Raw genomic sequence first — 21,973 nt, 5'->3', positions numbered from 1 at the left:
ATCTATTTACATGGAATGTATATGGAATGTTTTGTCAGTTATAATGCCAGTTCCATCTCCAGTCTTTGTGTTAAACGTCTTTTCAGAATCGAACGGAGGAGAGGAGATGAGTATTATCCCTGGAGGAGGGGTTCATCTTTCACTCAAATGTCCTTGGATTTGACACAAAAAAGAAAAGTGCGTTTAAGGCTAATGGAAAGTTTTCACGGATAAGTTTTATTGAGATTGCAATCACACTTTCATCAACATGTCCGATATAAAAAGATATCCAAAGCGTGTGCCGCTGTAACGAAACTGAGGGTCCGTGTAACAGAAAGTCCGCCCTCCATATAGTTATAATGGTTAGGGTTAGCCTGACTAAGTTGGTCAAAATCCAGGGCGAGGCTTACCTATACAAATGAATGAGAAACTGACTCTTAATGGGGGGGGGGGGGGGGGGGGCTCTCTGTCACATTTCTCCTGTATTATTGTTATGTGTGGTATTGCGCGTGACATAGTTTCCATAAAATGCACATCTGCCTCAAAGAGGAGAATTTTGCAAAGTAGAAGAATACCTGTATCACTTTAAAATATGGTTCACAGGCATTGTGCAGTAGATATTTTCTCTCAAATGTCCTTGTTCTTCATTCAGTTACAAGATCACGCAGGACGAATCTTGCGAGGAAGGTGGCGCCGAAGGTTGAGGTCGTCTTCTCGGTGAAGCAGAAGTGCCTCTCGACGCGGCAGACCGCAACTCGGAGGTGATTCTACGAAGGCGTTCCTCGTACGTTTTCATGGGATCAATGTAGTTGTCCTTCAGCCACGACTGAGTGAAACACATAATCTTGCGCACTTGTTTCCTCTCTCCGCCAACCAAGACTTCCGGGGACACCACGAATGCCCGGCTCACGGCGCTAATTTCGTAGAACTCGTTCAGGTATTCGTGGCACATGGACTCGTCCATGAAGATGCACTTGTTCACCAGCTCGTCTGGGCTCATGAAAAAACACAACAGCAATAGGTGATCGGTGTCTTCTTCGCTTAATTCGCGATGTTTACGGTAATTCCGCAGACGACTTATCCGAGGGGTGTTTTCCATCTGCAGCACCGTGCAGATGCAGTTGAAATAATACATCAGTTTGGACTTCGGGGTTTCATCCACTTTGATGTCAGTGGTAGTTCTTCGCACACCAACTTCAGTTTTTCCCAAGACGGCCGTAGACATTTTGTGTTCTTGGTAGTAAATGTTTGCTGAAATAAAAGTTTTATGGATATTAAATGAAGTGGATTTATTTCTGTAACATGGGCCTATGCAATGGGATGCATGTATGCCAAAGATAATGCGCAATACGTACATACTAAGAAACTGATTAAAATGTATTTAGCATAATGCTGTGCAAAAAAAAAAAAAAAAGGAAAAAAAGATCAGGCACTGGGGTAGACGGATGAAATTAATTAATTCAGTTCCTCTTTATGAAAGGTTACTCATAAATACTTGGCAAGTACTATCATATGATCATCTTTTTTTCTGTTTATCAGTGTGATATATTTATCTTTGATGCTAAAGTTCAAGTAAGTTATTTTGTACACGGAGTAGAGATAACACCGCATGCTACTTGTACAAGGACATCTGTCTGTTGCTCTTAAATTTTTAATAAGACTCAGTTCTTAGTAGTGTTAATTTTAAATGGTTCTGGGGAGTGTTTTAGATTTAAATATTGTAGCAATTTTAATGATTTTAGTTACATTATCCATTATTATTCATTCCTCTATTTCCCCGGTGGTACAGTTTTTACCACTTTCGTCTATTTCTTCCCTTTTTTCGTTCCTTTCAAAAGCCGAGCTCTTATGCTGGATTTAGTAAGGGTGAAGCATATATTTCTGTATTTGATTGTATGCAAACAATATCTCCCCTAATATTTTTCTTGAATTGATGACAGACTTGCAGGTTAGAATAAGTGCTACATGATGTCAGTCGGTTCCCGATTCTTTCTGAAAGTGACTTTTTTTCTTTTTTAACCTCAAGGTTCTTTAACTGTTCTCTAAAAGTATTTCTTTCACCTTTCCACGTGACCATGTCATATTTTCCTGCAGTTCTTTTGTTAGGTCCGAGGTACTTACTTACTTACTAGATATAATAAATACTCGTTTTTAAATAAAATAAAGAAGGACTGACTTAAGATTTATAATGATATAAATTAAAAGCTAAATACAACATTCACGTGCCCCATTATTTTATAAGGGTATTGTGTGCCATTCTGTACATTGTGAGACGAGAGGGGTTTTTTTCCTATCCTGCGCATCTGCTTAATCTGCACCGTGATTTTAACATATGTACGGTTTACCGCAGTAATTGTAACAGGGAGATTACATTTAACCTCGACACTATTGATAGATACATGTAATCTAAAAGTCAACATTTAAACCCGTGTGAGCCACAAAATAGTCCCAAACTACTGTATATACTGTACAGGGTCTCGTCTACGGGCCTCAGTACTTAGTACCCCCCTCCCCTCCTTTTTGGACTTTCATTGACCTTCATTTTTCTGATACATGTAGCTTAGGCCCTAAGCTTTCATTTCCGCCTTGATATGAGTGTCAGATGCGTTGGCATGGAAACGCCCGAGGTTAAAATTGAAATTGTTGAGAGTAAGAAAATCTTTAGATTGAACGTAACTGCTGCGTAGTAATAATAATAATATTCGAGAGAGAGCGTGCTTGAATAGAATGAGGCCAAAATGTCTGCCACAGCTTAAAACGAAAGTGAAAATTTTACGACTGCGGGTATTTCCCCGATATCAGTTTGTCACTATAAGTATATGCTTTAAAGCTAATTTCCTTCAAGCTCTACATAATTTCCTACATACTTTACAAATTACAATATTGTTTTTCTCAATTTTTGTTGACGCCCTGGACTTGACCTACTTGGAATTGATGATTTGCGTACTAATGCTCACATTTTTTTAAAGCTTCGTGTACAGCTTCAATGTAAATAAGAAATATAGATCTATAGATTTACATATTAGGTTAACATCAGTATATTAATTCTCCCCTCCCAGCGTCAACGTCGGTGAAATACAAACAATACATACCTTACACACGGTTTTTACAGAGCTGGCCGTTCTCTGTTTACACCTTCATCAATAACATTGACCCTATCACAACAGTATCTATAAATAGCGATGATGCATTCAATAGGCTACCACCTGTAATTATGGCGTCGGTTGCATTGTTAAAGATTTCCCCAGAATTTTGTTATCGAAAAGGGTCCAGCTAAGCACAATTAATTGTTCACTTGAAACCTTAATTAAATATTATCTATTTACGGAGTACGTGCACCAAGTATTGTGCAATGACATTAACATAGCAAACTTCAGGGTATATGAAACATACATGCATGTACCTGTTAAAATAAATAATAATTTATACGTATTTATATTTATATATTGACAGTTGCTATTTGAGTTGTCTGCCCGCACGAACCTTAAAGTAAAGTCAAGCGCGTCTTATTGTCCCTTACGAAAATCCCTAGGGCAAGAGACGAATAGCCAATAGAATTTATGATCACCCTAGATCATTGTTAAGGAAATTTTCAGGTAAAGAATAGTTATTAAGATTTCATAGGGAGCGTTATTCTAGTGGGCGGGGTTAAAATTGTAATGTTCCAACCACGCCATTTACACACAAGGTAATTTAGATTGACAACCAACTGTATGACAAGAGACGAAGAGCGCGTATAACATTTTCTTTTAATTGCATTTTCAAACCGAGCTGTTTCTACTCCGAACCTGTCTGAAACGAACCTCTGATTTACATGTAACTGGGTAAATCTGTCTCTCAAGGTTTGTTACAATGGTGGTTATAGTCCTCTTTCAGCGACAGTTTAAAAAGTGATTACATTAAGAATGGCAAACCGCTGGGCGACATGTTTTAGGTTATTTGCAACTCTAATCTCAAACCATGGACTAAAGTTCTCTCAGCCACTGTTGGGATGATGAATTTAGGGTCGAGAGGCTCGAGACGGTCAAAAACCAGGCATATTGGACACAGCGGCGCAGGCACGTGATACGGTTGTAAGCGATTAAATGAACACAGCCCAAGTATAAGATCTATGTGTACATGGTATCTCATGGTAATTGTCAGCTTAGTTAGAAAGAAAATAACTTTCATATCTGGCCTTGTAAGGACAATCCGTTTGTAGCTTCTTCGCGTGACCATGGCTTTACGTGCTCCGTGCGCATCACGCCACCTGGCTCCTAATTAACTCGTTTCCGGCTCATTCCTATAACCCTGTTTGAACTTATACTATTTCTCTTTCTCAAACGTCATGGTGACATGAATTGCGGTGACGTAGGGTCAGTCAGCAAAAGGACATCCAATTTTCGAGATATTTTTTTAGTCTTGTTGACTTGGATGACAGGTGCGTTCAAGCTAATTTATCCAATTAGAGTGCCCCTTACATAAATGACAAACCGCACGATGACACTTCACCTTTCTCCAAGCGTGCAATGCACGCGATCGCACACAAACGGTTATTTACAAGTCGAATAATTTATATCAATAAGGGCATGAGCGTTATAAAAGATCGTCGAACTTTGGTGTAAGCAACTTCACTATGCTATTGCTGAAGTGTTCATATTTAATACTAGGATGAATGTATACCTTGCTTTATACGTGCTGTTGACAGCCGTTATGCTGTTTCATTCCCAAAAGAAGGGCCACGCTCAGATATCCACCCAACAGGCACCCGATGTAGTGAACGTAACTCCTGAGGGAATCACGACAGAATCTGTTTATCTTGAAGAGGAAACGACGGGAAAAAACACGACAAATGCCCCGAATCCACAGAGTGGAATGCACGTAGAAACCACACAAGAATCGCCCAATGCTGAGAGTGCAAAAGAAAAGGGTACCATGCAGAAGTCGCAGAACCAAGAGGGTGCCTTGGACGAGGAAGAATCCTTTCCAAATGAGATTGAGCAAACAGTGGAACCACATCGATGGCTCTGTTTAAAGAAAACGTATCGTTCGTTCAGCATTAAGATCCACTGCAGCTGTGACTCTCTGTGCGTCTTGTACGGTGACTGCTGTTACGGTATGCCAGAAAACACCAAGGTGTGCGCCGCCTCCACCAAAATAAAAAAGCAGAAAAGTTCCTCACATTCTAAAACAATCCTTGCATCCAACTTAACAGTAGCTGAAATTAACAGCACTATCCTGTCCCATAACAAAACTTCCTCTTGGGAATGGCATGAAAAACCAGGCGATCCTGTGGCGATTTCACTGGCACTTAAAAGCTCCTGCAGAAATCGTCCACAATTACAAAAACAACTGCCAAAAAAACAACTGCCGCATGTCGACCGTAATGGACCACGATTTTTGATGGTGGATCAATGTCCATCGTCGTGGTTGGACGAAAAAACCCGTCTTAAGTGCACAGATACACCAAATGCTAGCCTCTCAGAAGATGTGCTCCTGCAACAGCCAGTCACCGACCCAGATTCAATGATCACCTTCAGAAACAAGTACTGTGCAGCTTGTAATGGTATCGAGAACGGCTTGGAACCGTGGGGACTGGTCGTCTCTTGCAGAAGAACACTAATTCACGATTTTGTAAATTGTAGCTCCTCGGCTTGTGTGTTAAGAAAACTGGAAAAAGAAAAGTGTAATGGTATTTTTGAAGCCAACCTGGAATGGAATTTGAGGATGTGCTTCCGAGAAATTGAGAACGATGCCTTTGGTCCTTGTAAGTTCAGACTTATAAATGGTAGCGTGTATCGTTTACCATTACCATTACCGCTCCACTCCGCTTTACGAGATGCTTGCTTGGCGTACAACAACCCTGTTATCGTAGACGGTTCAGAAGGGATTGAGAAGAACTACCACTGCATGGTCTGTTACTACGGGGTACAATTTTGTGACGGTAAGTGGCGTTATGAATATTAAGAAATATACATGCAACATAAAGATATAAAATGGAGGTTATGCACCTTGCGCGCACGTAGATCAGAAATACCGAATTTTCCTGTTTATTGCAAAGGAAGGGTATTTTTCTTTGTATACTAAATGTTCTGAATATGTGCAGTTTTCCTACCATAATTAGTGTTCTCAGAAAAATAATGTTAATGTTGAATAATTTGTGTAAAATCAAATAATAGAGAATCGCGTATTTTAGTTTGTTAGAATGGTTCCCTGAAATTCCCTCCCACATTTCATCATCGCTAAGATATTTAAAGGTCATTTCCCATCAGTTTTAAGTATTGTACTTACCTTTATTTTAAAACACTTTGAAAATAATTAGTAAGCTTTGTCATTTGTCTTAACCATTTCTTCTCGTATTTTCCGGACAGACCTTATGGCCTACTGACTAAACTATCGAATATTGTAGTGTAGCATCTTGGCATTTAACAATTCTTACACGAAAAACAAATAACATCGCAGCGCTTACATAATGTTTTTTTTAAATAATATCCAGATATATATAAACCACCAGGCGATTTCCGAGCGATAGAAGATCTGTCTTTCCGCGCCCTACTGTACGTTGGAGATCTGAACCGGAACCAGGATGATGACGTCATGACCATGGTACGTAAGAACACATGGAAGGAACAGTTAAGAAGTTCGGAATTTAATGTTTGACTGGGTTCCAATACCTAGATCGATCGGTTCGACCCATCTCCAAGGGGTTTCTCGCTAGATTGCTTTCAGCTTCAGCGGCTTAGATGTTTGGTACGCGTACTAAAGCTGCTAAACGATAATTAATTACCCCCTAGCAGCTAGGCGTGACAGACATCTAAGCAGCTTTAGTTGTTTGCAATTTAGCGAGTATTGCCCTGGAGATGGATCGATCCACAGTTAGAACGATAGGGTCTGGGAATGGTTCCTTCGTGTAGGCTGTGAGGTTATTTACTGTAAAAGTAATTGAGTTAAAACTCTAACGGACTGAGGACATTGCTAGCGTGTAAAGTATAGTCTTTAATACCAAACCTAAATCCGTGAAATTAAAATAAACCTTTTCAAAACAACAAGTCGCAATTTGGACGACTTGTGTTCATTCAAGCGATATAAAAGTATTTTACTAAAGTTGAAATGGCTAGAGACTAAGAACTTAAAATATTTCTTTCTACTACGTATAGTTTATACGATGTCACATTTTCAGCCTCAAGCACCGCAGTCGACTTGCCCTCCTCTGTTTGTTCCTGAGGGACAGAACTGCCGACCCCTCCTTAATTTCACAATAGTAAGGCACTTGATTCAACTGCATTTTGTGCCCCTTGGCTGGCTATCATCACTGGGAGATGGTTGCAACGCATTGATATCTAGAGAGAAACAATTAAAAGATGTATTAAATGCAGCAAATGCAGTTTATCGAAGCTGCGGCCCGCAATACGATGAGCTTGCAGCCAACAGAACCGTCGTCTTCAAAGTCTTGGCTACGCTCCACGTGACACAGGCAGGCTACGAACAAGGTCGGCAGTTTGCAACTTGTACGCAGGCTTGGATAGAAAGAGTTCTAAAAAACAAGCAGCTGCATTTGTACGGAAGACCGATTCGTATACGGCCGGAAAATTACCCTTCCTGCGAGCCAAGCACTACTAGCGCCAGCACAGTGTATCCATTGAGTTTTTCGTCCACTACTGAAACTTCTACGACCAAAAATCAGGGACACATTCGTTTTGTTACCAACGAACTTGTGATTTCTATGGTGATGGTAGCTATAGCGTTTGATTTATGAATACGGAAAAAAATTACATTAGCTTTGAAATTACGGTAGTTGAGTAAAGGTTTGTCTTGGATGTTGAATCCTTTGCTAACAGCGCCATCTGGTGCCAAATATTGAAGGGAAAAGCATTAAGGTGAACCCAAATTCGACACAAACTAAGGTTTTCGGCACTCTTGGAATTATGTGAAAACCGGAAAGTGACTAACCCTTTTTACAGTCAAGGAATTTGAGAAAAGTTCCTCAAATCAGGGAAAATCAAGAAAATTTGTTCCCATAAAGCACTGGGCATCATGCCTTTGATAAAATGTTGTCATTAAGCTCAGTCTAGTACATTTAAAAATAAGATTTTTTGAGTAAGCATAATTATATAGTTGGAATCAAATGATGATATATCACTCTGAAGACTGTCATCATTTGATTCATTATCTAGTAATAGCGAGAGAGTCGCTCTGCCTCAGCGTAGTCTCAATTCTCTGTCAAGTCTTGTACCAAAATATATATTTACCGTTATAAATTTGGACAGTTGACAAAATACCTATTTTGTTTGTTTACAATAGTTTGTGAGACATATCCGTTGTATGAAAAATCAGTAGTTTAATTGTAAATCCTTTTAAAATGTCTGAGGAATTATTCACTGAAATTGCATGTTTGCCTGGACATTCCAATAATGTGCTTATCTCTGCAATTTACGTTTATTTCAGGTTACAAGCAAAATTAATCTGAATATACTTTAGACGTGTACATGAACACATTATATAGTAATTCAAGAAATTTAAAAAGTTTAAAGTTCAACAGCTAATTTAACTAAGCGAATCCTGAAAATGTGTTTCTGCTATTATTGTCTATTGTGAATAAAATCCACAGTAATATTTATAACTTTACTAAAGCTTATTAGACAAAGGACTTGTGCTTGTTTTGTCATTCGTGGAAAAAACCTGTGCCTCAGTGGTGCGTTTGCACCGTTCTTTTCGGAACATCTGTAGCATGTCAGCCGATTCCAGTGTGAGTTGTTTTATATAAATTGAATACACTGTTCAACACACTTAAATACGTGGGACAAAACGTGGCAAATGATCAAAGTGAAACTATGACATCTTTCGAAGCAAACAAATGTATCTCAGCAATTTTGTATCAAATTCTCTAAGCCCTAAAATTTAACACTCTGGCATGTCTGATAACAAAAATGTCCGACTTAGGCTATGACATAGCGTACACGCCACCACACTCTCTGCAGTGCAAAGACAGATCAGCTCGCGGCATTTTCCCACAATTATGTAAAGCAGATCTCTGCGTGAGCCAATTTCCCTTTCCAAATAACGAGACAGACAGGACTGAGTCTGCCGTTTTGTTTTAGAAAAGGGAGTTCTCTGCCCCTTGATTTTGTCTAAAATGAGTTTTGATACGTTGGTAATAAATCTGTGTACTTTTGGGATTCCCTATTTTCTATATCGGGCACATTTTGGTATTCTTTCTCTGGCACCAGGTGCGAATAGGTTGTGAAGGCTGAAGCGTCAGGATCCAGACTATCGCCGTCTTCTGGCAATTCTTCGTACGTGTTGTCCCTCCAACTCGAGCAGGCAGACATCTTAAGGTAGCCCTGAGGGTCAACGTGTTCGTCTGCCTTCTCCAATTGGCCCCCATGCGGCGTTTCAGATTTGAAATTGATAAGGGTAGAATTTGGAACATAGTTGTAATCAGGACATGAATTATTTGTCACTTTTTCCGAGCCTGGTGATACACTGGGTAAAATTTCAAGGTACTCTGGGATTTCAGGAAGAGGCAATGGCGGACGTGATCGGATAGATATCTGTGAAGTTGGAGACTTATGGAGGTCTGGAGAAGTGAAGACCTGTTGCGTTACCTGTTTCGGTTCGTACCCTATCTCATTCTTCCACGAGTTTTCTCCTTTCATCTTGCGGGAGGTTTCAGAATCATTGGAATACTCCTTTTTTCTACGCTTCTTGATCCACTTGATCAGCAATACAGACGTGATCAAAATTAGGACCGCACAAACACATGCTATTACGGCCCATCCCCATACCGGAAGCATGGATTCACTTCCTTCAAAAGACGGGCCTCTTTTGGCGCATGATTGGGTTGAAAAATTAAGAACGCTCTTCCCCTCGTGAAGAGGTGGAGTGGCACAAATCGCTAAATATTTTGGATCAGGAGCCAACACTTTTAAATTTCGCAAAAAATCCAATGTACAGTTGCAATGCCAGTTGTTACCTGGACCCAGTAGCAAAGTTTTCAAATTACGCAAATCATCAAAATTGCGCTCTTCAAGAGTTTGGAACTTATTATTGGACAAAACGAGTTTTTCTAAAGAGCGCAATTTCCGGATGCTTTCAGGGATAGACGTGAGGCTGTTTGAGCCCAGGTCAATGATTCTAAGGGATTCTTGATGGTTCGTAAAGATATCTGTGTCGAAATCAAAAATGTTATTTTTGTACAGATCAAGCTCCACCAAATTGGGAAGGTCTCGTATTGCATCAGGGATTTTTAGAAGTCTATTGCCACCAAGGTTTATTACCCTTAGAGTTCTGCTTTGATTTTCAAACAAGTTCGGTTCTATGGCGCTTATTCGGTTTTCGTACAGTTCCAATTTTTCCAAACTAGGCAGTAATTGAATAGCTTTTGGGACTTCTGTTAGCACATTGGTGCCCAGGTTTAACCTAGTCAATAGAGGGAGATCCCGTAGCGCCATATCGCTTACATTAGCGATGCTATTACCATACAGTAACAGCTCTCGGAGTTTGGGTAGCATGTGTAATCTAGATGGCGCTGTCGTCAGTCTGTTGTTTCCAATGTTCAAAATGTTCAATGAATTAAGATTCTGGAACACGCTACCGTCAACGGCGTGTATCTGGTTTCCATATAATAAAAGCTGCTCCAGGCTGGTTAAATTCATGACAGCTGGTGGAATATTTGTAAGTTTATTGTCTCCAAGATTAAGAATCCGCAAAGATTTTAACTGTTCCTTAGAAAAATTTACGTCTAGACCCGTGAGTCCTACGTTGTAAAGGTCCAGCCTCTCAAGAACTTTTAAATTGTGAAGGGCTGTGGGGTAGGTGTTCAATGGATTTGAACCGAGATTCAAGATTTTTAAGGAATCTGACATTCCATCCAGTGAAGATGCTCCTAAATCAGCAATTGCATTTTCAGCTAAGTATAATTCCTTCAAGTATGGAGTGTTAATGAGAGATAGGTTTTGTATCTTATTTCCTATTAAATTAAGCACATACAGAGGTCTGGCACTGTCTCTGAAAGCTGGTATTGTTATTATGTTCCTGAACCTACAGTCAGCCGACCACCCCTGTTCCTCGTCAAGTGTCACCAGACTGCAACTGCATACCGCAGGGCACGGGTCCTGTGCACCGCCATTGCGCGCTTGGCACAACAAGAGCACAACTAACACAATGGCACGCTTGGTCATGCTTCCTCTTGAGTCAAGTCCTGGAAAGTAATAACAAAATGCTTTTTAAAGTTTTCATATGTTTTGCAATTTGGTCTTTTTTATATGTCACGAACGACTGATTTACTCTTTTTTTTTCTCTGTGGCTGAAGTCCTACAAAATTATTGATAACAAGACGGGTGACTTTACAGTCTGCTGTATCTGTAGCCTACGGAATAGACCAGTTCGATGAAGCAATTCACCCATATTGAAAATAACGCTTGAGGGGAAAAGAAAGAAGAAAAATATCGCAATGCAATGTATTCTGCAATGTTACCTCCAGCTGGAAATAATCCATCGTTTTTTGCCACACGTTAACTAAAAAAGCGGATGTTAGTTAGAAATATTGTATGCGTGCGTCAGCTGAAAGAAACTTCACGTTGCGTCTTTGTCATTGCGTAATGTTGCAGTGTAATTAAATAAATCGCCAGAACAGACGCTTAACCATTTCCCCTTCATTAATAATATTTATCTGACGCATGACATTTGCATTGCATCAACTGAGGAGTTGAGCAGAGGTGGGGGGGGGGGGCAAATAAGTTTTTGCCGAACGAAGCTAGGCAAATACATGTACATTAAAATAGCATACTGGGACAATATTCAATTATATTTTCATATGTAGGGTACAGGGATTAAAATGCTTGGTGATAATAAACTTCTTTTGAGGGGTGGTGATGGTTAAGAGGTGGGCACTTCTGAAGCTAAAAGGGGGTGTGACCTACTGCACCTCCTACCCCAGTGGCGGATTTAGGGGGGGTCAGGGGGGTCCTGACCCCCCCCCAATTCGGTATCTGGAAAAAATCACACCAATATTCCCTCTTGATATTACAATTTTGAACAGATGAATCATAGTTCTAAACTGCACCTTCGCATCCGAGGTCTGTCATTCTTTAAAAAAACTGGACCCACCCCCCGTCCCTAAAAGCTACTCTTCGACGGAGGTTGTATTTGCCCGTATTTGACAGCAGTCAAAAAACCGTTCAGTCTATCATTACCCGTCATGTTTTCCTGCACTGTGGACCATGTACTTTGTGTAGCTTGTTTGCCAGTAAGTGACCTTAATTAAGGGTTGTATTCTACAATACCTGGTGTGGACACTCTTCACGTGCATCTTTCTATTCAGTTACTTAAATTTTTCAGGGGTAGTTGTTATTGACGCCCACAAAACTGGCCAACCACTTGTTAGTTGTCATGTATTATAACATTCAACTGTGGTGTCGTGATAATATGGAAGCAAATCTATCATAAGGTCTACAATGTCAGTGACAGGTGAAACTCGTAGATTTCTGACCCATGTATGATGAATGGGGCCTTAAATGGCACTACGGAATATACTCTCCATTTCATATTATGTGGCCCGTGTTAAACATCCTAGCTTCAATATTATACCCACTTGAATGTCGTTGGTGAAAGAAGCCGTTTGCCCCGTATATAAAACACAACAACTACGAGGAAATTGCTAGGGATTTAGTGAGATTTGCAGCATTCGTACATTGATTCCCAAATCAACTAAGTTAAAAAACAGAGAATGGCTGGTCTAGTCTCACACACCCGTACATGCACATGACAGGTGAATTTTGGCACTGTTTATGTCGAATGCACTCGGGGGGGGGGGGGGGTGATACAAGACTTGCCTTCCTATTTTTCACCTCCCTCCAACACACACACACACACACACACACACACACACACACACACACTTTTTTTAACAACGACACTCACTGATACCCTTGTCACTAATTTTATCTGAAGGGTAACATAAAATTAAACTTAACTTTCTACGCGCCTGCTTAGTACATTGAATCCCATATCCTTGCTCCTTATTTTGGAAATCTCTCTCTCTCTCTCTCTCTCACACACACACACACACACACACACACACACACACACACATTCACGCGCGTTCGTGTATCCTTACCGTACTTTTAAAACTGGCTTAGGGCTTGTCAACACTGCATCATCTCGCGAACTCTGAGACTGCGTTCACTTAGTTTCGCCACAAGGTTCCATACAGCATTCCGTCTACATCCGGCATATAAATTTCTTGAGGTTGGGTTTTCTTCCACTTGCAGCACTAGCTCTGAAGAAAAATAAACCAATCAGTGGACCTAAAATAAATGACTCGTGATTGAATTTTTTAAATTGTGTATTTGCCGATGTTATTTCTTTAAGAAAAAGGTCTAAATGTAAGCCATCGTGGGATTGGCTTAGATCCTTTGTTTTAACAGGAAAATAGGTGCAGTAATTTAAGCGGTAAGAGTCGGAAAGAGTTTATTTTTGAAGCATTCTATTTTCTTATTCTGGCAAGCCACTTTGTGTGACAATACAGAGGCGTCAAAAAGGGTTATACTTTTTTATCATGACATTCAAGTGGAAACAAAATAACGGGCATTTGGGGGCGTTAGAACACAATATCCTTAATGTGAATTCAGGTTGTTTTGGTTTATGGTGCATATTAACATATCTTCGTTTGAGGTCACCTTGTCCTTTTTTATTAAGAGTGATGCAATCACTGAAGCATAAAATCACTCACCACAAAGTATAAACGAATCCTTTACTTTTAATGTGTTTACACAAGAATACACACATATGCATGTATAGCATTTAGTTGTTACTTTGTCATTCGGTTCAGTTTTTATGTCATTTACGAATTAAAACATTTACTTCAGACTAGAATGTAAATGTGCTTGAATATTATTTGCTCATTTTGCTTATTAAATAATCTTTAAATAAATTATATATGGCCCTAACTGCAAAAAGAAAATAACATGTTACAGATCGTCTTTTTCCAAATTTCGCAGTAAAAATAGAATGAAACTCTCGGTCTATATTTGTTATTATTATCACTGGTATATGAACCTGACACCTTCTGTTTTCTGAAAACAAACCTACATTATCAGTGAACCCTGAATCTCAAGACTCTCTGAGCCCAGGTGGCTTAAAGGCTTGATTTAAATACCACCACAATTATATCGCAACGAATTAAATGTCTTATGCATAGCTACTGTTACACGGGCTCATGTGACTCTGAGTAATAATATACAGAATACAGTGAAAATTGAATACAGAATAATCGTATTCTCTGTAAGATCATTTTCGCAGTTTGTTATCATAACAATGTACAAAAAATTCCAATATTTTTTCAACCTTAACGAAACCTCTTCGTGTTTCTATTATCTTGTAATATTCTCTCTTTTACTTTTCTCAGGGAGTGGGGGAGAGAAAAGGGGTTATCCTAAAGCTAAAGCAGATGCACCTCACCCACCGTGACCCCCTCCCCAGCCCCCCTCCCCACAATCCCCCTCCAGTAAACCCTACACGATTTTCTTTTCTTACCTGCTGCTGTTGTCCTTACTCCCAACATCCATCTAAGTGTGTCAATGAAATCTTTTTTAGACTTCACGAAGGATGCGCTCATGTGACGACGAGGAGAGAAGGATGAGTCATTAAGTTCAGATGACTCGAAATTACATACATCTTGCTCATACCTCTCACGCGTGACTCGGGAAATGATCCTACATAATGTTATGTAATGGAGTTATTGCCTGTTGCTGAAGGATACAGCAATTAAATAAAATATAACTTTTGTTCTTGGATAAGCATCTTTTATTGATCCACTCATTTCTTATAAAGGCAGTGATATATAAATGCGCAGTACGTACTTCTTGAGGCCTAAAGTTAAATTATGTTCTTACTTAAAAATATTTACCATCAAAACTAATCAATTGTTAATGGAATGTGTGATTATATATAAATAATGATTCTGAATTTGTTTGGTCACTGTTATATTTTCCGCTCTCAGAAATATCCGTTTTTTTTTTTTTTTTTTTTTTTTTTTAGAATTCATTCTCTGTGGCCAAAAGTGATTCACAATTATGTATTTTCCTTAATGGGTTGCGTCAGTGTTATGGCGAAATCCGTTGAATCATCGAAATGGGGGGAGTATCGGTGCGGAGGAGTATTGGTGCGGGACATAGGGCCTATCGGTGCGGGGGTGTGAAGACATGACCCCGTCAAAACTTTGATTCAGAACTGACCTTTTCCAGGCATAATAAATAAATATATAAATAAATAAATAAATCAAAGAGACTTCATTTAAATATTACGATAAAGAGATCAGGGTTGGAAACTGCCTTAAGTCCTAGCCTCAAAATGTTTTAACAGTCTTTATTTCTCCATTAAAAGGCCCTGTATCTCATCTTTCCCCGCTCTTCTAGCCCCCTCCCTCCCTTCCTTTCTTCATCCTTGGACACATAATGATGGGCGCAATTCCCAGTCAACTTTCACTTCTTTTGTGCTTCTTTATACATAAAAATAGTCATCTCAGTCGAAGCACATAACCGGATTTCCAGCAGTTTCAACCGGCAGTTTCACTATTAAAAAGCAGCAAGGACATTTCATTCTAACAGTTGATTCGACAGTAAACAAAGTTATTGTGACCTTTCTTATTATTGAGCGCTTGAATTGTAATGATTTCTGCCAATTCATCTGTAACATCCTGGAGTACCATTGCACTTGTTAGGTGCGCGTTTCCTGATGCAATTGGTTGAGATTCATCTCGGCTTCTCTGACACATTCAAGATGTTCTGCAGCGATAACTTTATCAATTCACGAGGCTCGTACAATGACCACATTTTTCTTCTATATTCATTTATCATTTAAAAAACTTCTTTTGATTTATTTATAAATATATAAAATATCATTTTCTATCCGTAAGTACAAAAAGACTATAACGGAAATTAAGTAGACAACATTCAAAATTGCCTTAATGTGTAAAGACTTTAAACTTTAGTTTATCGTATAAATGTATATACAATAAAAACTGGTATAATTAAATGATAACAGTATTATTTTTAACGTCATCTTCTCTACATAATGACATCTAACCAACTGGAAAATTTTGGCAAATGACCTTCAAATAATCCACTGGAATTTAAAGCAAATTAAAGCTTTTACAAGGCCTACAAAATAAACGCTCATATTCTAACAATACCTTTCAAATGAATGTAATATAGGAAAGTTTTATAAAAAAGGCATGTAAGAGAGATGAACAAACGATTTCTTTTTTTAGTATACAGAGACTATTTAAAAACGCTCTAACAAACTTCTTTTAAGATTAAAATTAGTATTCTGAATCTAATTTGAATTTCTCAAAAATTCCCCAAATTGATTGGGTAAAATTTCGCTAGAGAATATTACTCTTACTCAGTCATTTTGGTGTTAGTTCATAGAGGGAACGCACCTCTGGTAGAACTGGATAAATTGAAATGGGGTTACAATCAAATCATGGTAAAAAGGGACTGGGGAAAGAAAGTCACCATGACATTATATAAAGACTCAGAAGGTGTTACACAAACTGAAATTTAAAGCCCGTTAAATTCTCGTCCAGCGCTTTCGCTGATTTCTTCACCAAGTGCACGTGGTCAATGTCAGTTTCATCAGAGAGCATGGTTCTCCACGTGCCTTTAAGGTAATCATTAGAATGGATGCAACCGCCGGGTATATACAATGTATGGCGGACTGGAACACGGAAGCCGGTCACGTGCAATTCGTCATCTCCCACAAGTTTCGCCATGATGAAAACTCCTGAGTCTTCCACCAGAGGGCAGTCGAGATGGGAGAAGTCGTGTCTCTCGATGCCTGCACCGCCATTGGAGACGGTGACGTAATCCTCAAGGTATTTGTTCTCGTAGGTGAAATCTTGAATTCCGTGGCGGTACATCAAAGAGATCTTGACCTGCTGCGAGTCTGCAAAACTACAACCGTAGTACCTCAAATGCTCATTGGTGGCCAAATCGGTGACGATCTCTTTATTAAAATCGCTCGGGAAAACGATTTTGCCAGAAATCCCTGGAATGGTGCTGGAGACCCACTTGACTCCTTTGATGACAGTGCATTTGGGGACAAGAGGGGGAAGGTCCGAAAAACAGGCGATGTCCATGAGGTTGTAGTCCCCGGGAACGATATCCGCCACCATGCCAGACCCTCCCTTCATCACGACCTCACCGGAAGCGCCAAGGCGACGAAAACTGGTGAACTTATCCCATCTGTCCCGTATGTAATGGGATAGGGTGTCGACGTCCGTGTCATCGTAGGTCTGCTTCAGCTGACGTTCAAAAACGTCCAAAGAATCTGATTCCTGGACCAGCTCGATCTCTTCCTCTGGAATTGGTGCCTCAACCCCTCCACCAGGTCTCAAGTAGAGATCTCGGAAATCTGTAAAGGTTATCTCACCTTTTTGTTGGCCATCCATTTTCTTGAAAGCTTTCAGAATTTTAGAAACACGAATTGATCTTTTTTTCTCCCAAACGTACTCTGCAAATTCGTGGAAGTTTAGGGTCCCTGTCCCGTTACGATCTGCCTCAAGAAACGCACCCCTGAGGGCAGCGACACACGCGGACGAGCAATTTTCATCCATGATGTATCTTGAGAAATACTCCTCAAACTCTTCGAAGTTTATTTTCCCGTTGGAATCTTTGTCGACAGTGTTGAAAACCAGGTTGATCTCCTTCTCGGTCATCTTCAAACCGAGGCTGTGAATGAAGGCTGAAAACTCTTCGGGGTCTATCCAGCCATTTCCACTTGTGTCGATTTTCATGAAAACGGCTTTCAGTTTTTCTTCTGCAACTTTGATCATGTTGCTGTCATTGTTTTCCTCTGTGTCTATGCTTGGTTGATCAACATTTATAACAGGGGGGACTTCAGCGGACGAGTTTGAAATTTTCACTGGATCTGGTTTCTTTGCCTGTCCGTTAGAATGCGAGGACATAGGCACTGGCTGGAAGTTTGGTGCTTTTACCGGTACTATGTATTTACCATCTTCAGTAGGACTGTTGCCATTCTGGTCCTCAACTGACCGTTCGTAGGTCGCTGACAAGGCGTTGTCAATTTTAGACGTGCTGTCGTCTCTACTGATCTCCCGCCTGCGATGGCGTTCGTTGAGAAGTTTCTGGACCGGCGTCATGCCCTCCTTGCACGTCTCAATGACTTCCTCCAGGCAGGACAGCCATGCGCGTCTCTCTTTGTTGCTGGCACCGGTCGCAGCATCCGCTATCTCGCACTCTATTTCATGTGCATTGGATACCTTAAAGCGGCCGGACAGCTTGCGAACCAGTCCACTGTAGTCTGGCAATGACTCAAGTTTGGTGTTCTGAGAGATAACGACTTCACCTTTAAGGCGACTGGTCGAATTCCCCACGGCAGGCTTGTCATAGTACTCCAGTCGTCCAGGCTTTAAAACGAACCACCTTTTGGTCCAGTTGGTCCAGTTGGCCTGCTTTCGCGTACGCTTGTACATCCATCCAGTTTTCATGACCTCCTCCACCAACCACTTGTGCAAATCCTTGATGCACGCGTGGACGAGATCGGGTGATGTCTCGTGAAAGTATACGTCATCGAGGGAATCCAGCAAATCTTGAAAAGTGGCGCCATCTGCCTTGTAAGTGTGATCGTTTGTTTTCCAGTGTTTTCCCAAGTGGGATGCGATCTTCTCACTTAGCCATTGACATTCGTCTGTGCATATAATGGGAGGATAGGTGCCCTCTTGCGTAAGGCGATTAGCAACTTGCCAGAGACGAAAGAGATCGCTACCTGGCAAAGAACATTTATAGCTACTCTTGGATAAATCCCAGCATGCCTTTTCTATGTCGTCATGAAGCACGTGCTCTGGAACTCCTTTTTCAAGAAGAGATTTGTGGACGTAAGTTTTGTACAATTCAAAGGTTACCCCGTCTTTGAAGGTGCTGTCGAATTTGTTCTCCATGTAATGCGTAGATTGAAAGCCTGCAAATCGCACATTGACTTTTTTCAAGGCATCTTTGGTAATAGTTTTGTTTCTTGGGTTTGGATCGTTTGCATGTGCAGCTTGCCAAACGCATACTAACCGTTCTCCTGGCATGGTGCTAGAAATAAAATTGCTGAATTTAGAAAATATAAAATTTCAAATGAGATAAGAATTAATAACATTAAGATAAGAACCAATCCTATGTCATGTAAAACAATAAGTTAACGGTACAAATATTTGCTGATATAATTGTTTACAACTAACAATATTGTTATACAAAATATGTAAAAAAAAAACTTATGCGACGTGGAATTGCAAAGTACTATCCATGCAGTGTTGACGAAACTGGACCCAGATGTACAAACTGGGGTGGGGGTTGAAAGGAGGTGGGAATAAAAATAAATAAAAAAGAAAGAGTAATAAATATGTCTGACAGTGGACATTTTTTAGATCTATCCGAAATAAACCCCTGCTTCGACACGCACGTAGCGCACATCAAGATAATAAGTCCGATCTTCCTGTTGCGGACGTCTCGTGACTACGCAAGGAAGGTAATTGTAAAGATATGCATCGTTCTAATTATATAACACCTGGACGATGTCCCAGTAAGATATAAAGTGTCCTGTATCAAAATGAATATAAATTTTGTAAAGTGTTCTGTTATATAATTTTGCCATAGATTACGATCTAATATCCTTGAACATGGAATGCGAGGCCCGGTCACTGAGACCCGAGAAACAAAATCAAATATGGTTCGATGACGTAAACACTTTTTTCACCAATCAGAGGAAAGGACACATACCATAATCAGACGACAAAAATGTCAGATGATAGCTATGTTGTCACAGTTGAGGTAGTATTAGCCTACATGATGATTTTCAAGCATTCTGACATAATTGATATTGTTATTTTTTATTTCGAATATCAAAAGTTTAAAGTTAATGTTGAAACTATATTTTAAAACAATTATCGAATTTTTCTTTTGGGTAATTTGCTTGTTTTGCAGATATAAAAAAAGCGATGTCAATCGAGACGCAGCCATGCACCAAGTCATTACCCAGTGAAAGGTCTCAAACATGCGAGATGTGAGATGAGATTTTCGAAAGAAACTAACTATATACAAGTTTAGAGTTAATTCAAATAACTGTTGCACATGAGATATGAATAAATGGGCAATCATTTCTCTTTTTGGGCTGAGAAAAGGCCAAAATACTAATAAATTGACAAAGGAGTTAAAACAATTCTATAAATTATGAATTAACTTTAAAACTTAAATTAAAATGTGTCCCTGCACTTGGATTAAATCATAAAATACTTTTTAAAAATCTGTTTACAACCTTTAAAAGTAAGAAGTCACTATTGCTTGGTAAGAATGTTACATACCGATGCCAATTGGAAGACTCACATCTCACGACAACAAACGGTCAATCTAATTTACTAAAATTCATGATTTTCGAAGATCCTTTTTTTCATTTATGCCACTTTTTATATTTCATGTAAATGAAAATCGTGCTTACCAATTTGATTTTTAACACGTTGTCCTTGCTGGCGGTTTTTCCCTCTGGTGTAACTTAAAAATTAAGCCACAAACTACAAGAAGCGTCGCTCGCTTATGGTCGTCACCAATACTTTCTTTCACCATTCCACTTGTGACACTGTCCGATTTTCGTTCTCATGACTACGTTAAATATCTTTCCTGTCATCAGGAACTGTCCACTTAGCAGCGGTGCTTCTATTAGTGGACAAAAGAAAACGATGTCATTAAAATGCCCGACGCCCTCGCTCAGTTCCGTTTCGGTAACTACGGGACAGTAATTACCTGTAGCAATACACCTTCAGGTGGGCATGGGGAACAGGAAGGGGAAATGTTAATCTCATAGGCATCTTAATCTATTCCAAGAATTTCATCCTGATTGAGCAGATAGGTTCTCGCCAATTATTTCGTTATAAACAGCTGCTATTTTTATAGTATGATGCCAGGAAGGAAGAGTGCAACCGGAATTTAGCGAAACAGGTTTTATGTTAAAAGAAAATGTATTTTAAGAGCTTATCGAATCCGGAAAAATGAAAAAAATTAATTTTCAAAATTGTCGTAGGGCCTACATGTCAAACTCAAAGTGCGGAAGAACAAATTTTTTGTGCAGCGGAAATAACGTACTCTTGCAAATGAAAGATATGCATTTTCAGCAATCTGTATAGACAGACACAGAAGACAAAAAAATATAATAAATAAATAAATAAATAAGTGCATATAACAAGTGAAGCAAGTAGAATCAGACCCTTTCCTCTACATCTGTGTCTTACGTATTATGATTAAAACATATACGATTTGAATTTCCCTCACGTCGATCGGCAAAATTTTCTTGCGATCTTTAAATTGCATGGCAATTATAGTATATTTGTATATGCTGGTATAGTAGCCTAAAAGTTTAGAAAATTATGTGTGTAAGAAATTAACGCTAACACCAACCTTTAAGAAGTACAGAGACTTTGCAATTGTGTGTGAGTGGCTTTTTTCCACGGCATGTAATCTATTCATTGTAATCTCTTCATAACACGATTTACTTAAAGACGAGGGGGTTAGTGAAAAAGATGAATAAAACAGAAATCAGCAACTCCCAAACGTACTGTAGCTGAAGTGAACTAAATTTGTTGGTAAAAAAAGAAATAAGCATTTTACTGGTGAATGAAATTGGGGAAAAACAAGAGACTGATTTTTCTTTTTCTTATCTTTTTATTTATTATTATAATTTTTTCGCATAATAAGCCTTATATCATTTTCTCATGAATCACCAATAACTGGTTAACACCTCAAAATAATAATAGTTTTACCTGGACATTGAAATGTTTTTGCCATGCAAACATATCACAGAATACATAAAGCCTTGAGAACTGCACTCACTCACTTGGTTCAAACAAAATAAATTAGTTACATTATTTGTAACAATTAAAAATTATTATTTGTAAACATTATTGTGAACAGTGGGCAAAGTGCATGAAATGGTGAAATTCGGATTGTCATTGACTTGGTCT

The 21,973-nt window shown here is 39.3% G+C and overlaps 3 protein-coding genes across 5 annotated transcripts; 1 reads left to right on the top strand and 2 right to left on the bottom strand.

Moving 5' to 3' along the window:
• The first annotated feature begins 4,629 nt into the window (after positions 1 to 4,629).
• LOC106178718 (uncharacterized) lies at positions 4,630 to 8,605 on the top strand. Its single transcript, XM_013562015.3, has 3 exons — positions 4,630 to 5,902; positions 6,455 to 6,564; positions 7,139 to 8,605. Exons 1-3 carry the CDS (start codon positions 4,630 to 4,632, stop codon positions 7,712 to 7,714), a joined length of 1,959 nt encoding a protein of 652 aa, XP_013417469.2. The 3' UTR covers positions 7,715 to 8,605.
• A 469-nt stretch (positions 8,606 to 9,074) lies between these two features.
• On the bottom strand, positions 9,075 to 15,627 carry LOC106178716 (uncharacterized). Of its 2 annotated transcripts, none has more exons than XM_013562013.2 (3): positions 14,494 to 15,627; positions 13,076 to 13,237; positions 9,075 to 11,158 (listed from the first exon to the last, which is right to left on the bottom strand). In XM_013562013.2, exon 3 carries the CDS (start codon positions 11,136 to 11,138, stop codon positions 9,087 to 9,089), a length of 2,052 nt encoding a protein of 683 aa, XP_013417467.2. In that variant the 5' UTR covers positions 11,139 to 11,158; positions 13,076 to 13,237; positions 14,494 to 15,627; the 3' UTR covers positions 9,075 to 9,086. The 2 variants fall into 2 exon arrangements, with proteins under 2 accessions (XP_013417467.2, XP_013417466.2); XM_013562012.2 differs by having other exon boundaries at positions 13,081 to 13,237.
• Positions 15,628 to 15,985: 358 nt separating this feature from the next.
• On the bottom strand, positions 15,986 to 20,661 carry LOC106178715 (uncharacterized). Of its 2 annotated transcripts, none has more exons than XM_087015542.1 (2): positions 20,458 to 20,661; positions 15,986 to 19,073 (listed from the first exon to the last, which is right to left on the bottom strand). In XM_087015542.1, exon 2 carries the CDS (start codon positions 19,052 to 19,054, stop codon positions 16,505 to 16,507), a length of 2,550 nt encoding a protein of 849 aa, XP_086871668.1. In that variant the 5' UTR covers positions 19,055 to 19,073; positions 20,458 to 20,661; the 3' UTR covers positions 15,986 to 16,504. The 2 variants fall into 2 exon arrangements, with proteins under 2 accessions (XP_086871668.1, XP_013417464.1); XM_013562010.3 differs by having other exon boundaries at positions 15,986 to 19,058; positions 20,458 to 20,660.
• Positions 20,662 to 21,973: the final 1,312 nt, after the last annotated feature.

This window comes from Lingula anatina, chromosome 6 (genome assembly GCF_051362555.1).
Source record: "Lingula anatina isolate TDL-2025a chromosome 6, LinAna3.0, whole genome shotgun sequence".
Classification (NCBI taxonomy): domain Eukaryota; kingdom Metazoa; phylum Brachiopoda; class Lingulata; order Lingulida; family Lingulidae; genus Lingula; species Lingula anatina.
Note: the sequence above shows the minus strand (reverse complement) of the source record. Positions and strands in the feature narration are given on the sequence as shown.

Excerpts from the sequence above, each read along its gene's own strand:
- LOC106178718 (XM_013562015.3), top strand. The coding sequence starts at position 4,630 with ATGAATGTATACCTTGCTTTATACGTGCTGTTGACAGCCGTTATGCTG. Across the intron at positions 5,903-6,454 it reads CGGGGTACAATTTTGTGACG|ATATATATAAACCACCAGGC; the intron begins GTAAGTGGCGTT and ends AATAATATCCAG. Across the intron at positions 6,565-7,138 it reads ATGATGACGTCATGACCATG|CCTCAAGCACCGCAGTCGAC; the intron begins GTACGTAAGAAC and ends TCACATTTTCAG.
- LOC106178716 (XM_013562013.2), bottom strand. The coding sequence starts at position 11,138 with ATGACCAAGCGTGCCATTGTGTTAGTTGTGCTCTTGTTGTGCCAAGCG.
- LOC106178715 (XM_087015542.1), bottom strand. The coding sequence starts at position 19,054 with ATGCCAGGAGAACGGTTAGTATGCGTTTGGCAAGCTGCACATGCAAAC.